Source organism: Procambarus clarkii, chromosome 32 (genome assembly GCF_040958095.1).
Source record: "Procambarus clarkii isolate CNS0578487 chromosome 32, FALCON_Pclarkii_2.0, whole genome shotgun sequence".
Lineage (NCBI taxonomy): Eukaryota > Metazoa > Arthropoda > Malacostraca > Decapoda > Cambaridae > Procambarus > Procambarus clarkii.
The window spans coordinates 29,606,077-29,623,385 of NC_091181.1; the positions used below are offsets into that span (position 1 = coordinate 29,606,077).

Consider the following 17,309-nt stretch of genomic DNA (forward strand, 5'->3'; position numbering starts at 1 on the left):
ATACACACGAAGGGATGAGGTAGCTCAAGCTATTCTCACCCCGTTCAATACAACGTGTTCATACATATATAGACACACATCACAAACAATAAACATATTGCTGAACATTCTGAGAGATAAACATGAACAATTCCTCCTTTACACAAGTATATGGTATCAGACGTACACACAAATACTTTTATGACTTGGGTATACTGTATAGACAATTTGCAAGACATGCAGATCATTCAACAAAAGATTAGTCTTGGTGCAAAATTCTTATATCTCTCCAGAATATCATCAACCTTTCTGTTGACACATCCAGGCTATTTGTTCAGGAACAGTCCTTATCTCAGTGTTTCTATATACATTAATCAACGGACAATCAAGAATATAATTTCAAGGTTGAGAGACATTTTGATGAAAATGTGTTCTTTAAACAGCACATATGTGTGTGGTATTGTATTGGACATACTGTACTGGACGAATTAATGGCTAGTGTATTGTGAGAATGTTTTAAGATATAAGGTAAACAGATTGTGAATGCTTATTGAAAAAATAACATAGTTCAGCTAAGGCTTAAGAGAGGTAAATAATAAATCTGAAAATTTAATACAAAAAACTATTACTGTACAGTATTTAAATACATTTGACAATTTTTTTTTTAATTACTGTATTGGACTTAAACAATTGAGGCCAGACACTTGGGGCAAGCCTAACTAAACTTTGCAGGGTGACAGGTGGTCGTTTGGGGATGGTCATATGTGGGTCAGGGTCGAACTGCAAGTCCTCTCTCTTTGCATGAAATGGCAAATGATACCAATTTCCAATCTTGATAAATGCCAAATTCCATCCTCATTAAGATTCATCCAGCATATTATTTTCTACGTGATTAAATGTTAGTTTGTCTTGTCGTTTGTTTACTGAAGACAATGATGTGTTATTGTGGCAAATGTGAAGAAAAGGAAAAGTGAAGGAGAGGGAAGGTTAGAGTGATGATGGTTGCAGATGGAGTACCAGGTTTTGCGTGAGAAGTGATAACGTATTGTAGTGGAAATGGATACATAGGTGATGGTTGTGCAGTAAACGTGGTTAGTGATGAATAGTGAAGATGTGGACTCTTATTACCCAAGCAACACCGTGTGTTGCTTGGTGTTTACTGTGTGTGTGTGTGTGTGTGTAAAGTAAGAGATTCTGTAACAGCCAAATATTCTATATGGTTCCAGTAACAGGGACTAGCCAAACCCCATTATAACCATTTAATTTATAATAATTTAAACTTGAAAGAACAGTGGAAATCATTTTAATTTAAAGGATTTTTTTTAATACCCCCAAATAATAAATGCATGTTACACACGCCCTTTAGTGACGTTGATGTCATTTAATAATAGAAAAAATAACATTGCCTATTAAGTTTTTAAATTCAAATTAATTACAAATTACTTATAAGGTAATAGCTGCTAACAGGGTGGGGGCAGCCGACGTAGGGTAAGGGGTGGTTGAGATGGTGAGAAGTCTCAATACAAGGTCCCAGGTGTGGTCTTTCAGTTTCTTAATTTGTTACATTTCTCAAGTCTTCTTGAGAGGTCTGCTTACCCATCCTCAGTGTCCAAATATCAAGCAAAGTACATCATGCTTGGATCTACAGTAATTACAAAATACATTTTTAATCCGTACAGAATTCTTAAAAATATCAAGTCAACTTTTACTTGGGTGCTAATAGCTTCTTAATTTTAGATAAGAATTTAGTAAGAGGGCCTGGTCAGAGACTTGGTTGAGAAACTAGTGATTCTGGAACGACTTAACTAGGTCAGTTATTTCCATACTAAGGTTGTATTCTAATTGGGTATTATTATATCAGTCTGTGTACGGTGCTACATAGTCTCCTTGGCTTGGTGCCTTTTGACAATTACTGTACTTATATTGTTCTTTTGGGTTGGTCAGCTATCACTGCTGGGCCAGTTAAGTATGGCAGTATCCTCAGGTGTTGACGTTCTAAAGAGGGCATTATCCTAGTCTGTTACCTGCATATGCCAATCAAAAACTATTTTAATCTAGACAATTTTAGTTGTGGAGACGAGTTTAATGTAGATATGGATGGGTATAAATTAAAGTACTTTGGCCTAGCACGCTACTTTTTTCAGTTATTCAGTGCTGCTTACAGATTATACAGTATACTGTACATGTATGCATACAAATGAATTTTTTTTAGACTTCATTAAATATTTGTTCATTCTGATCTTGTAAAGTGTACTTTTTATGGCAATAATTATGTACCTAATTTAAATAGACAACATTATTTTTCGTTTCTTTAGGACTACGCTGAAACTATATCTTAATCAGATACTGCAATTTTATCAGGAGCCATAGTATCTTGGCCAGAGCTTATTTTCTCACCAGGTGACATTCTCTTTAATTGGTTCACAAAATAAAGATGATGTAATCGACGTCATTGCACTGGTAGTAAGGTGGGGGAGAATGCAGCAGGAGGTGCGCATGACTCGCCAGGATGAAGCTGGCAGATTACACAGCCTCTTGCAGTTAAGCCAGCCAGTTCGCTCTACCGAAGGTGCTGTTGGCCATGGTAAGGTCTGTTCTACAGTTCATGGTATGAAATGTCTTTAATTCCCCAGAGCTCTGAGAGCTGCCTTGATTCCAGTGCTTGCACAATTTTGTTTAATTTAGGTTACCAAATACGTATGATGGAGCAATGATTTACTTCTCCCGTCGCCCTCAGGTGATAAGGCATCGGTGTGCAAATCGCCTGCTCCACCAATTGTGTATGGAAGCTAATGGACACTTTGAGACCTTTGACAATCATTTGCCATCTTGGAAACAACCTGAAACAACAACCTTAGTTTCCTTTCTGGGCCTTAGTAAAGTGATGGGCACCATGTTTGGTGCATCACCGCCTATTTGATACCATGCAAAATTTCAAGGACTTTAATGGATCTGGAAAATCTTGGTGGTGGTGAATCTATTACAAATTGTTAACTTTAAAATTATCCCTCAATGTTCAACTTTCTTCACCAAACTAAACTAACTTTGGTCACTATGACCAAACTAAAATGAATGTATTTTTTATATTTTTCCCAACATCAGTAAGCAATGTTTTTCTATTTTAAATTTTTCTGATCAAAGGGAAATTGACCTAACTTTAGATAGGCATTTAATGAGTTGAGGCTTGACTTTGTGAACGAGAATCTGCTGCAAAGAAGTTTTGCAGTGGCCAAACCCTTGAGATAAATTATTCTTTCAGTGTAACAAGTCTTGCATAAAAGTGTGTCCCTCTGAAAGACAGTAACTGTTCATTCCAAAACTGCCAACAAAGCGTCTTGAGTAAATTGACTTGTTCGGCAGAGCTTTCTATTTAATCGCCATCGAATGCAAAATTCTAACTTAGTTTTTGACAGGAACATCATAGCCCAAATTGGAAGTCATCTGGAGTCTAGCTCACTAGGGCAGTGATTCGCAACTGTATTACCTTGGCAGAATCCCCCTAAAATATCTGAGGAACCCTACCAATGTAACCATACCTGTATATCAATAGTTTGTTTATACGTTTGCTGGGGTTAATAGCAATGTTTTCTGGGGCTGTAGCCTATTTCCAAGTTAATTTTAGAATAAGTAGAGCATTTTAAACAACAGTGATGACAACCTGGATAGAATAATGTCTTGCATACGTATTTACTGTTCCAATATTGACAAGAATTATACATGCATATAAAACTGCCAACGAGAACTGGAATATAGAATTGTATAGAGAGTAAAAAAAAATGGTTATATAGTTTATTTTAAGGAGATTCAACAAATTGGTAAGTACAATAGACCCATTCTGAGGTGGAGACTTTCAGGGCGGCTGGTGGATGAGAGTTGTGGGTGTGGTGGTGGTCCTGGTGCAGAGGCCGTCACCCAGCACTACTCTGGACGTCACTTGGGCTCGGCCTCCTGCAGGTCAGCAGCAACAGGAAGAGGATGTGGTGGGTCTCCTGAGCGAGGTGGCTAGCGGGCGCCTCACTGTCTGCCACACTATCATCCTCACACCAACCATCGCTTCACCTCGCCTCCACAACGTCATTCTTGCAGTAAGCGTTGTAATACACAGCTAGTGATAGGTTTATATTACAATGTTTTGGTAATAGTGAGTTGGGATTCACCAATACTCTTGTAACTAGAAACCAATACTATTAGTTCCTAGTTATAAGTTGTGTGGATGGTGCGCCGGTGGGAAAAGCCTAATGGTGTGAAATATTTAAAATATATAATAGTTTACCTTTGAGAAAAGGGCGGGACTTGAAAAATACTCTGAAGCTGTGGTAGAATCCTCTGTTTTTTGTTACTGTGAGCATATTAGGATATAAAATTTATGTTAATTTCGCCAAGATCAGCGTATAATTTTTCTTATTACTGTAAAAAAAAAGTTTTTTGAGATTTTTATTTGTCAAATATTTACCTAAAGGGCAGTGCCAAATCAGCCACGGGATGATCAATGTGACTATGGTACTCTCTCTCAGTTTGAAATATGTTTACCCCTGTATAGAAATATGTATAGGGCGCCTAACAGCTGGGTGGACAGCGCTTCGGATTCGTAGTCCTGAGGTTCCGGGTTCGATCCCCGGTGGGGCGGAGACAAATGGGCAAAAATGTTTCTTTCACCCTGATGTCCCTGTTACCTAGCAGTATATAGCAGTAAATAGGTACCTGGAAGTTAGACAGCTGCTACGGGCTACTTCCTGGGGGTGTGTGTGTAACAAAAAGGAGGCCTGATCGAGGACCGGGCCGCGGGGACGCTAAGCCCCGAAATTATCTCAAGATAACCCTGACCAACTTATGTCTGTTTCTCTGCCATAATTACTTCTGATGATTGAAAGGCCTTTCATCCAACTCCAAACCTTTACGTCAATTCAGTGTTCCTCCGGCAGCTGCAGCACATCTTGACCAACACCTTCCTGACCTACGATGTGGAGGCCTTCCTGGAGAACACCTCGCCGCCGCGACAGATCGTCCGTCACCGCCCACCACTGTCTGACGGCACCTACTGCGTCACCTATTTCATCCTGGCTCCGCTCACCCTCCTCCCTCTCGCTCTCACCGCCATACCTAAGACAAGTAAACGTCCATTTGGATTAAACATTTTAACATTTCTTGAATGCCAGTGTTTATTATTTTCGCGTTAAATTCACAGCGAGTTGAGTTTACATTGGGTAATACCTATATCAGGGAAGTGTAAACTCAAGAAAATTATTTCCCAGGATAAGCTGGGCAGTATAATTGTATTAATTATTATGTTATCCGGCAATTTGTTCCTTAAATCAACAACCATGTTTAAAGACCTGCTTGTCAAGGTTGGAAATTAAGCTTTTAAAATCTTATTCATACGGAAGGTTTCTAAGTTTTGGAATTAACTTTGTCATCCTTTTCTGTGCACATTAAAGTGAAAGGATATTTAAGTACGGCGCCCAAAACTGAACTGCATAATCTAAATGAGGCCTAAGAAGGGAGGATAAAGTTGAAGAATAATGTTTGATGCTGAGTACGCCTACACATAGTAAGGGTTGATGTATTTATGTAGCTAATGTGTACTTTTGTCCTAAAGATGTTTTCAAATCAAGACAAGCCAAAATTTACCTGATTAAAAAAGCCTTTAAAACGGAAAAAAATATTATACGCTGTTTGCCCAGTTTTTCCCTGGGTATAGCTTTATACTTGAGATATCTTTGAGCATTCATATATTCCCATACAGTTTAATACACACAATAACACACTCAAATGCTCCTGTTGCCGAGTTAATAGTTTAATATGGTTTTTCTCCTCCCGCTCTCTTACCAACTCTTCTCCGTCATCATGGTGGGCAGACTGGTTTCCGGGTGCTACGAGGTACTTCGTGTGCTACACAGGAAGGAGTTTAGCTGTAAGGACCCTGCAGGAAGATCCGTTTCTTCTCGCGTCCTACAACACCCTCTACGTGAGCCACAATGAACATCATGATCCCAAGAACACCAGGTCCTGGGCTCTTGACCTCTTCTGTACGTTGCCTTATCTAAAGTATGTCTGTCTGTCTCTGTCTGTCTGACTGACTGACTGACTGACTGACTGACTGACTGACTGACTGACTGACTGACTGACTGACTGACTGACTGACTGACTGACTGACTGACTGACTGACGGACGGACGGACGGACGGATTGACGGACGGACGGACGGACGGACTGACTGACTGACTGACTGACTGACTGACTGACTGACTGACTGACTGACTGACTGACTGACTGACTGACTGACTGACTGACTGACTGACTGACTGACTGACTGACTGACTGACTGACTGACTGACTGACTGACTGACTGACTGACTGACTGACTGACTGACTGACTGACTGACTGACTGACTGACTGACTGACTGACTGACTGACTGACTGACTGACTGACTGACTGACTGACTGACTGACTGACTGACTGACTGACTGACTGACTGACTGACTGACTGACTGACTGACTGACTGACTGACTGACTGACTGACTGACTGACTGACTGACTGACTGACTGACTGACTGACTGACTGACTGACTGACTGACTGACTGACTGACTGACTGACTGACTGACTGACTGACTGACTGACTGACTGACTGACTGACTGACTGACTGACTGACTGACTGACTGACTGACTGACTGACTGACTGACTGACTGACTGACTGACTGACTGACTGACTGACTGACTGACTGACTGACTGACTGACTGACAACACTGACTGACTGACTGACTGACTGACAACACTGACTGACTGACTGACTGACTGACAACACTGACGAGTTGTAATTTTTTTTAGTAATTTAAAGGGGTTTAGTAATTGTTACAATATACATTTAATGAGGCTGCTAATACGCAAAGCATTTTGGACATAAGTCTTCAACTGAAGAGGGTGCCGGTGAGCACCACATCTGAAGAGTTCGCCATTTGTGTTCATATTAGGAACTTATAGATCATGTAAAGGAATTAAGACATCTTGAAACCATAGCATTCCTAGTCACTCTTTATTGTACTTCTTGCAGCTAACTGTCCATTTTGTCGAGGCGGGGAGCCCGAAGTCATCCATCGCAACCGGTGGAGTCCTAGACGTGGCCTTCAGGAACGTTCTGACCTCTTCCCTGACCTCTTCACGGACTTTAACGGCCACATCTTCAGGTGGGTAGGTGGTGAGAGGTGGCCATGGTAATGATACAGATAATACTGACGATGTTGTGAGTATAGTTCCAACAGTTGCTGTTTGTAAAGGCTTCCATGGCATTTTTATGAATTTTAACACACCAAGCATTTTAGAGAATTGATAAACAAAGGGTATGTCTTTAATGACTAGATATCTGAAGTATATACATTTTAACAGGCGTGCAAAGTGTCTGAAATGTAGTAATATTTTCTCTGAACATTCCTTGAAAAAATGGGGTTAAACAATGAACTCTGTTTAGTCCTTTATTATTTCTTGTCTGTCTTGATTCACTGTTGCAAGAGTAAAGATAGATGGTCCACTGAAGTGCTGACTGTCACATACTAATGTTTTATTGCTTTGCTTATAATTTTCTTCTATTAATAGCAGCCAAAGATGGTCCTGACACATCTATAAAATGATGTAAATATAATCTCACGTTCAATCCTAGTTCATGTAATTTGCTTATTTTTAACTCAATGAACTCGTATTGTCCAACTTTTCAACTCATGCTACTAGGTAGTCCTGTGCATGGCATTTGGATCACATTATATCCTGCAAGTGCCAACTCGCCAGTGTTACAGTGCCATCAGAAACCTGAAAGTTTAAGCAAATATTATACTGAGTTTGGTCATCTTGACGCCTACTCGTAAGAATTGTTACTTTATATTCGGTGTCTCAGTTTGTGTTGCTGTGGATTACGAGACCTGAGAAATTGTGGCCATAGTAAGATCAACTGGAGGAAATGCTCGAGGTGTATCTTAGGTGTCCATACTCGCACTCATTGCTACCCAGCGGGCACACCATCCAAATATAACGTTAATTCGCCGTTCAGTTGACGTTGATTCAATGTTGAATTAACGTCACTCTTGGATAGCGAGCCTATGGGTGCTAGCTACCTGGCCTGATGTTCACATCTACCCTTGGAAAAATAACTCACAGACGAATGATCTGTTTTGATTTTTTCAGGTATTGCCATTATTACAGGCCACTATATCTTTGGTATAGATGGTTCAATTATTATAAGGAAGTACAGCTTGAGGACTTATGTACAGATTGGTGTGACGGTTATATAGGACAGAAGAGAACAATTAGTCATCAGGGGAAATAAAGCTTTAGAAATGTACACTTTAAGTGCTATACTTATACTGGTTTAGCATTTCCTCCACATAATTATCTTATCTTGGGTCTAATCAGTATCTGCCACGATAGTTTAGATGAGTTATTCTAGGATCATACGCTTATAGCTAATCAAAGGCGCGCAAATTAAACGCCTGTAAAAATCACTCAAAATCGTGAGGAAAAGCTGGGGAAAGCAGCAGGAATGCCCCCTATGAATGCTTGATATTATTAAGAAATTACCGTTATAAGGAAATGGCTTACCAACTAACACTGTAAATGTTGTCTAAGTCAGATCCTGTTACAGGAGGTGTGGGCTCGGTGACTGATCTGGGCTTTCCCCTAAACTGCTGATGACGTAGTCGTTAACATTATGTAGGCTAACTGTGGCTCTGAGAAGGGGCTCTCTTACATAATTTATGTAAATCAACTCATCAGAATTTAAGCTATATGTTTTGTCTACTGTTACAAACAACATGTTATTGGAATTTTGAAACTTGAAACATATGGCTATAGAATTTATGAATTCTGTCAGAACTGTAACGGTTTGCATAATGAGTTACGAATAAACTTTCTGATCAAGGTTATCCTAATGATGTTGATGATACTGATGGCAATATAATTGATGATGAAAGTATAGATAGATGATAATGATAGTGCAAATATCGGCAACAACTGCGATAGCGAATATACTATATATAATCATCTTCCCAATGATGACGATTATCTCTGTTTATAGCTTTTCTCCTTCTAGTGATCCCTTCCTGCCCCTATAATTTCCTCATTCTCTCCTACCTGTCCATAGGGCGGTGACCCTCAACTTCCCTCCCTTCAGCCACTACTCCGCTGGAAACTCCACCTACCCTCTCGTCATGGAGGATTGCCTCGATAAACGGATTGTTGACACTATAGCCAAGATCCACAACTTTACCTACCTGGTCAGTGCTATTATTATTATTATTATTATTCACACTATATCTTTTGGAGGTTTGGAAATTACTCAAGAAAGCCTCAACTGATTTTTTAAAATTTAATAGTGTACTCGTAAGTGCTTAAGTATTGTCGTAATAGGCAGCTGACTTGTCACTGTTCGGTGTGGCTTTGTCTTAATGACACTGGACGCTAATTTTGCTTCGATGTCAGTGGTAACCTGATTCATGACAATATCCTCCCACCAAAATGTTCCTAGAAATGTACAGCTGTCAGGTTTTAGTACCAGCATATATACTGAGGAGTCAGATCCTAGTACAGTACAAAGAATTTACAGTGTAGTCAGATGCTAACACAGTACAAAGAATATACTGAATAGTCAGATGCGTGTCATGGATTATACTAAGTAATCAGATCTTGTACCAAGGAATATACTGAGTAAATTAAATAATTTTGTTAAAGCCATTTGTTGTCTAAATTCTGGACGTTTCATGAGTTCTTTATGTAAAGCAGTGTACGTTTTACGGACCCACGAATAATAATTTTTTTTTTACGAATTAAAAGTTTAATTTAAATTGGGATATATTTGGTTTACATCAGTGGCTGAACAATGCTTGAAACTGTCTTAAACTTGGTGAACCTTTTGATCCTATAATGCCCTTAGATTAGTGCTTTGTTATTTCTTGTAGTAGTTCAAAGTGTCAGTATTCTCAGATCATTATTAGTGGTTATCATAATATTAATCTTTGAGTTGCAAATCTGGTATATCGTCAATATCTGGCTCTGGGAGTCTATAATTTTATATTTCTTGGGATCTTTGTGCTTGGTGGCAACCTTAGTTATGTTTCATCTCATGGTAACTATAGAGTTAATTTCTCATCAGTATCTAAACAAAATGATATTGGGACAGGAATATTATATGCAATGTATTTTGAAATGAAAATATAATTTCTTTAGTACAGTAATTTTAAAGTGAGAGAAGCGGGATACATTTATAACAGAACGAACTTCTAGAGTGAAATGGAACAAATTGAAATGATTTCTGTAGTGGGACATGTGATCTTAATAAAGCGGACTGAAGTTGTCTAGTAGGGCCCTTATAGGAGGGAAGACATATCTGTATGTAGTAAAGATATCATAGTTATAGTAAAAAGAACAATCGTGAACCGTTGACATAACTAAAACAAAAATACAGTGAGTGCCATCCATATGTACGGGTGACCATCCATGTATGGGGTGACCACCCATGTATGGGAGAGCATGCATACGTGAACGAGAGACACCAACGACTCTACAACAACCTACACAGGTGTTTGAACCAGCAGACGGAAAGTGGGGCTACCAGCTGGACAACGGGAGCTTCACTGGGGTGCTGGGCGAGATACAGACAAACAAGAAAGACTTCTCGCTTGATCTCTCCATCACGGCGGAGAGGGAGGAGGTGATCGACTTCACCATCGGGTACCACTGGGAGCCCCTAACCTTTGTCACCAGCAAGCCAAAGGTGAGCTGTAGATTCTTGGGGGTGGGGGGGGGGGGAATGTGTAGGGTCATGGAGTGAATTGTGACGTTATTGTGAGCCGTTGTCCTAGGAGTAAGGTGCAGGATCATGGGGTGAGTTGTGGGGTAATGGGGGATAAACTGTGGGTTCATGGGGGTAAGCTGTGGGTTTATGGGATGAGCTATGTTGTTGTAGGGTGAGCTATGAAGTCATGGGGGGAGTTGTGCGGTTATGGGTTATAACCGACACTGTTTGGTTGTGAAGCAGTCGGGCTGACTGCTGCGCTATGTACAGTACAGACATGACAGATTTACTTGGCAAGAATTACCCTAGCGTGAGGCCCCATAGGCACAAGGCTCAGTTGGTAGCAATTGGTTTAAAATCGGCCCAACTAATTTGTTATTCGGTCACCTATCATAGACCTTTTACATGGCACTATTTCCTTGTACATACGGGTGACACCAGTGCCTTTTCCTGCTCAGGGGAACTACCTCCTTCAGAGTGGCACCACCTCCTTCTGCTCTGTGTCACACAACTCTCTTTCTTCTGAATAGTTCTACCTCTTGTTCTGCATTACACCATAATACAGCTGTTGTCATTATTGTTCCAGCCTCTGCCGCAGTGGTTGGCTCTAGTGCGTCCCTTCCAGAGCTACGTGTGGCTGTGTCTGCTGCTTGTGACGGCTGCTGGCGGACCTGTTCTGTGGCTTCTTCAGCGGCTCTCAGGCAATTCCTTCCCCCTCCCCAGTGCCGTCTTCCTCGTGTTTGCCTCAATGATGGCACAGGTGAGGAAATCAGTTCTTCCGCTGTTTGTTGTACTATATATCCTGTTTTTGTGTGTGTGCTCTAGTATCTACAGTGGGGTATTGTGTGTGCTCTAGTATCTACAGTGGGGTATTGTGTGTGCTCTAGTATCTACAGTGGGGTATTGTGTGTACTCTAGTAACTATGTGTGTGTTCTTCTGTGTGCTCTGCTGCAAGGAAGGGGTCGTTTTGTAAGGCGGAAATAAGGTGTGAAATAGTGTTGTAATGGCAGTGAAGAGTTGAATCTATTTGTTTGAAAATGAAAATAGGCGCAGAGAGTCAAAATTCGGCTCAAAAATCTCAAATGGGAGTCAAGTTTCTGACATTTCAGATATTTTGAAAACTGCAGGGGGGTTTGGGCAAAATATGACCTATCGCAGTTTTAAGTAATTTACATATTTTCGGTATAAAAATCGTAATTTGAAAATGAAAATAAGTGCAGAGAGTCAGAATGTAGCTCAAAAGTCACGCCCAGGAGTCAAATTTCCGACATTTCAGATATTTTGAAAACTGCAGGGGGGTTTGTGCAAAATATGACCCATCGCCGTTTTCAATAATTGGCATATTTTCGGTATAAAAATTTGTAATTTGAAAATTAAAATAGGTGCAGAGAGTCAGAATTCGGCTCAAAAATCACCCTCAGGAGTCAAATTTCCGACTTTTCAGATATTTGGAAACTGCAGGGGGGTTTGGGCAAAATACGACCCATTGTAGTTTTCAGTAATTGACATATTTACAATATAAAAATCGTAATTCGAAAATGAAAATAGGTCCAGAGAGTCATAATTTGGCTCAAAAATCACGCTCAGGTATCAAATTTCCGACATTTCAGATATTTTGAAAAATGCAGGGGGGTTTAAGCAAAATATGACCCAACGCCGTTTTCGATAATTGGCATATTTTCGATATTAAAAGTCATAATTTGAAAATGAAAATAGGTGCACAGAGTCAGAATTCGGCTCAAAAATCACGCCCAGGAGTCAAATTTCCGACATTTCAGATATTTTGAAAACTGCAGGGGGGTTTGGGCAAAATATGACCCATCGCCGTTTTCAATATTTGGCATATTTTCGGTATATAAATTCGTAATTTGAAAATGAAAATAGGTGCAGAGAGTCAGAATTCGACTCAAAAATCACGCTCAGGAGTCAAATTGCCGAATTTTCAAATATTTTGAAAACTGCAGGGGGGTTTGGGCAAATTATGACCCATCGCATTTTTAAATTTTTGGCATATTTTTGGTATAAAAAGTCGTAATATGAAATTTAAAATAGGTGCAGAGAGTCAGAATTCGACTCAAAAATCACGCTCAAGAGTCAAATTTCCGACATTTCAGATATTTTGAAAACTGCAGAGGGGTTTAGGCAAAATACGACCCATCGCAGTTTTCAGTAATTGGCATATTTACAGTATAAAAAGTTGTAAATTGAAAATATAAATAGGTGCAGAGAGTCAGAATTTGGCTCAAAAATCACGCTCAGGAGTCAAATTTCCGACTTTTCAGATATTTTGAAAACTGCAGGGGGGTTTGGGCAAAATATGACCCATCGCCGTTTTCTGTAATTGGCATATTTTCTGTATAAAAAGTTGTAATTTGAAAATAAAATGGGTGCAGAGAGTCGGAATTCGGCTCAAAAATTACGCTCAGGAGTCAAATTTCCGACTTTTCAGATATTATGAAAACTGCAGGGGGGTTTGGGCAAATTATGACCCATCGCCGTTTTCAGTTATTGGCATATTTTTTGTATAAAAAGTCGTAATTTGAAAATGTAAATAGGTGCAGAGAGTCAGAATTTGGCTCAAAAATCACGCTCAGGAGTCAAATTTCCGACATTTCAGATATTTTGAAAGCTGCAGAGAGGTTTGGGCAAAATATGACCTATCGCAGTTTTCAGTAATAAGCATATTTACAGTATTAAAAGTCGTAATTCGAGAATGAAAATAGGTGCAGTGAGTCAGAATTCGGCTCAAAAATTACGCCCAGGAATCAAATTTCCGACATTTCAGATATTTTGAAAACTGCAGGGGGGTTTGGGCAAATTATGACCAATCGCCGTTTTCTGTATTTGGCATATTTTCGGTATAAAAAGTAGTAATTTGAATTTGAAAACAGGTGTAGAGAGTTAGAATTCGCCTCAAAAATCACGCTCAGGAGTCAAATTTCCGAAATTTTAGGTATTTTGAGAACTACAGGGGGGATTTTGGGCAAAATATGACCCATCGCCGTTTTCAGTAATTGGCATATTTTTGGTATAAAAAGTCGTAATTTGAAAATTAAAATAGCTGCAGAGAGTCAGAATTCGGCTCAAAAATCTCGCTCAAGAGTCAAATTTCGGACATTTCAGATATTTTGAAAACTGCAGGGGGGTTTGGCTAAAATATGACCTATTGCCGTTTTCAGTAGTTGGCATATTTTCGATAAAAAAAGTCGTAATCTGAAAATTAAAATAGGTGCAGAGAGTCAGAATTCGGCTCAAAAATCACGCTCAGGAGTCAAATTATCGACATTTCAGATATTTTGAAAACTGCAGGGGGGTTTGAGCGAAATATGACCCACCGTTTAAGGTGTGTAAATTATGTAGTATGCCGCACGCCCACACCTTAGAATATTATGTATTAGAGTGTCAACTTATTGATAACTATAGAAATAAGGAAATAAATAGTGTACCACATCAAGTTGTTTGGATGTGTGATAATGGTATGATAGACAGAATACTTAGGAGCTACAAGAATTTTGCCCCAAGAGTGTAACAATTATATGCTGTACTTACTATATTAACCTGCAATGTTAAATGGGATTCTTGTAATGTTATTTGTCTATTTGTACTCACTGAATTTGTGCGCCCCTTGAGGGACTTGATGTAGAGGGGGGGGGGGGGAGGGGGGTAGAAATAGCCTAAGCTACTCTATCCCTTTGAGATGTATTTTTTGCTTATCTCAATAAACATACTTGAACTTGAACTAATTAACCTTAAAATCTATATGTCAGAAGGAAGGAAGATGTAGACGTTAATGTGACAACATTTCAAGAAATATCTCTCTCTTTAAAGTTAAATAATACAATCCTATCGCCGGTGTCCGGACACATGAAAGCTACTTAGGTATCAGTGGCCAGCCAGGTGGAGATCACAGGCTGTACAATACTGATAAATTATGTAATTCACAGAGATACGTTGATAAATATTAATGTTTTATATTTTATTAAAAATACAGATATATACTTTGTTTCATACGTTAAATGTAACAATATTTCAGTATATATTATATAAGCATAGTATATATAATTCAGTATATACAATATATAATAAGAGTGTCAGACCACGGAGGAAGAATTGAAACAGGAATTTCCTTTAGTACTTTCTTATATTAATACATCTTCAGAGCGAACCATTCCTTCTGAAGATGTATTAATATACGAAAGTACTTAGAGCATTCTATTGTGGTTTTAATATTGAACAATTATACATATACGAAACAGACAAATCTGGTGTCCGAAATAGTAAAAATATTAGTGTGCGATGTGATCAATGTAAGGGGGATATTGGGTGTGCCTCGTATCCCCTACAACAACAAGAAGTTCGAGAGCGATGAGGCCGCCACCTACTAGCTTCAGAATGTCGTCGAATCTAAATCAACAATATACTACCGCCGCTACTTTCTCGGAAACGTAAGTACCTGTCGCTTTACTTCTCTCACCCTGCCTAGCCTGGCCTGGCCTGACCTGGCCTAGCCAGACCTGGCCTAGCCAGACCTGGCCTAGCCAGACCTGACCAGACCTGACCTGGCCTAGCCTTACCTAGCCTAGTCTGACCTGACCTGGCCTAGCCTTACCCAACACTAATCACCACACGTGACAGCCCAAACGAATCGCAAATAAGTACACGTAACAAGTCATATGCCCGGACACTCTTTCACCTTGGGGACTGAATGGTAACTATTGTATAGAAGAGCCGGCTCCCTGAGAGTGGTAAGAGGGCGTGATAAGAGGCTAACGTGTGGTCTTGAAGGAAGTCGATAAAGCAGACAATTTTCAAAAGGAAGGGCAGCATAACGAGCAGACAGGAATGGACAGACAGTCGGTTATCCCATAATGTGTAATACGCCCCGCACAGCATGGGTGGAGTGGGGGGGGGGGTTGTAGCAGGGCACAGTATGGTGATGGTGCGGGTGAAGTACACACCCACTGAATTCCTGCCATCAATAATTGTTTTCATAACCATTAGAACAATGGCATCCCTCCAGCCACCATCCTTCCACTGACCCCCTCCTCTGGTCCTCCACCTCAGACAATAACCCCCCTCACCCCCTCTCCCTTCCAGACATCAGCATGTCAAAATCAGTACTATAATGTGTTTAAACTATTTAAACTAAGTCATTGTGTATCTCAAGGTATCTTAATTCATTTGAAAGTGTACATGTGCATTCGTTCATATACTCGCCTAATTGTGCTTGCTGGGGTTGAGCTCTGGCTCTTTAGTTCCACCTCTCAACCATCAATCAACAGGTGTACAGGTTTCTGAGCCTATTGGGCTCTATCATATCTACACTTGAACCTGTGTATGGAGTCAGCCTCCACCACATCACTTACTAATGCATTCCATTAGATATAATCATATATGATTACACATAATCATAATCATTCTATACACATAATCATATATGTGTACGTCAACGTATACATACATGCGTATATATACCTCATATTAAAATACTGATAAATGAATGACCACGAACAAATTAATTTATAATTGTAGCATTATATATAATTTTAATAGACTAATTACATGTTTATACATTTGAATGGTCCAGACAGGTGGCCAGCCTTGGACATATACACTTCTGGTAGGCACAATGACCTCATGTTAGACCCTTGATAGATTATGTGAGAGAGAGAGAGAGCTGGGGCAGGGAGGTGCGTGCCCCAGGGAGATAATCCATGCCCATGCCACGCCTCGAGGTCAGTTCTCGAGTCACACCAAGAATAACAATCGAGCAAGTTGTCCTGACCAGGATGTGGCATATTAGGGAGGGTTGAGGAATAGGAAGCCTGTCTGATAGGGCTCTTGGCAAGCAGCTCTCCCTCAGTCTACCTATCTATATGGAAGAAATGTATCTAGGCCCTCCTCCCCCCTCTCCCCCACCTTTCTTCCTTCATTTCCTCCCTCCTTCCCTCCCCCTCACTGGTGAGAGAGTAGGAGTGTGAGAGTAGTTAGAGAACTCGTAGTTCTCATGCTCGTGAAATTGTCTGCGACCCTGGAAGAGTAGAGCGGAGGGGGGGGGGTGAAAGTAGGTGACGATGGAGGAGTAGAGGGGAGCATTATATGCAGTGAACGTAGGTGTCTATGGAAGAGTACATCATAGAGGAGGGTGAAAGGAAGGTGACGATGGAGGAGGAGAAGGGAGGGGGTGTGAAGGTAGGTGATGATGGAGGAGTAGAGGGGAGGAGGGGGGCAAAGGTAGGTGTCTATGGAAGAGTACATCATAGAGGGGGGTGAAGGTAGGTGGCGATGGAGTAGAGCAAAAGGAGTGGGGGTTGAAAGTAATCCTGAGTTTAATTTTTTAGTTATATATAGTGACACCTCGGCTTACGAATGAATATTTATGAACTTTTCGGGTTACAAGCCTAATTTCTTCGAAAAATTTGAATCGGGTTACAAACTTTGCCTCGGGAAAGGAGTTTGTTGATATACGTAAGGGCTGACCTAGCGCGTGGTGGCATGGTGATCGCGCCTCAGTTTACCAGTGTCTCCTGCCTAGTAACTATCGCGCC

At 40.3% G+C, this 17,309-nt stretch overlaps 1 protein-coding gene across 1 annotated transcript in view; it reads left to right on the forward strand.

Moving 5' to 3' along the window:
- Positions 1-72: 72 nt before the first annotated feature.
- LOC123759331 (glutamate receptor ionotropic, delta-1) overlaps positions 73-17,309 on the forward strand; it is a 54,620-nt gene continuing 37,383 nt past the window's right edge. The window contains exons 1-7 of the mRNA XM_045744231.2: positions 73-4,064; positions 4,902-5,088; positions 5,835-6,005; positions 7,035-7,167; positions 9,111-9,243; positions 10,545-10,739; positions 11,347-11,520. Of these exons, the coding sequence (XP_045600187.2) occupies positions 3,846-4,064; positions 4,902-5,088; positions 5,835-6,005; positions 7,035-7,167; positions 9,111-9,243; positions 10,545-10,739; positions 11,347-11,520 (1,212 nt within the window). The 5' untranslated portion in view covers positions 73-3,845. The remainder of the gene's footprint in view (positions 4,065-4,901; positions 5,089-5,834; positions 6,006-7,034; positions 7,168-9,110; positions 9,244-10,544; positions 10,740-11,346; positions 11,521-17,309) is intronic.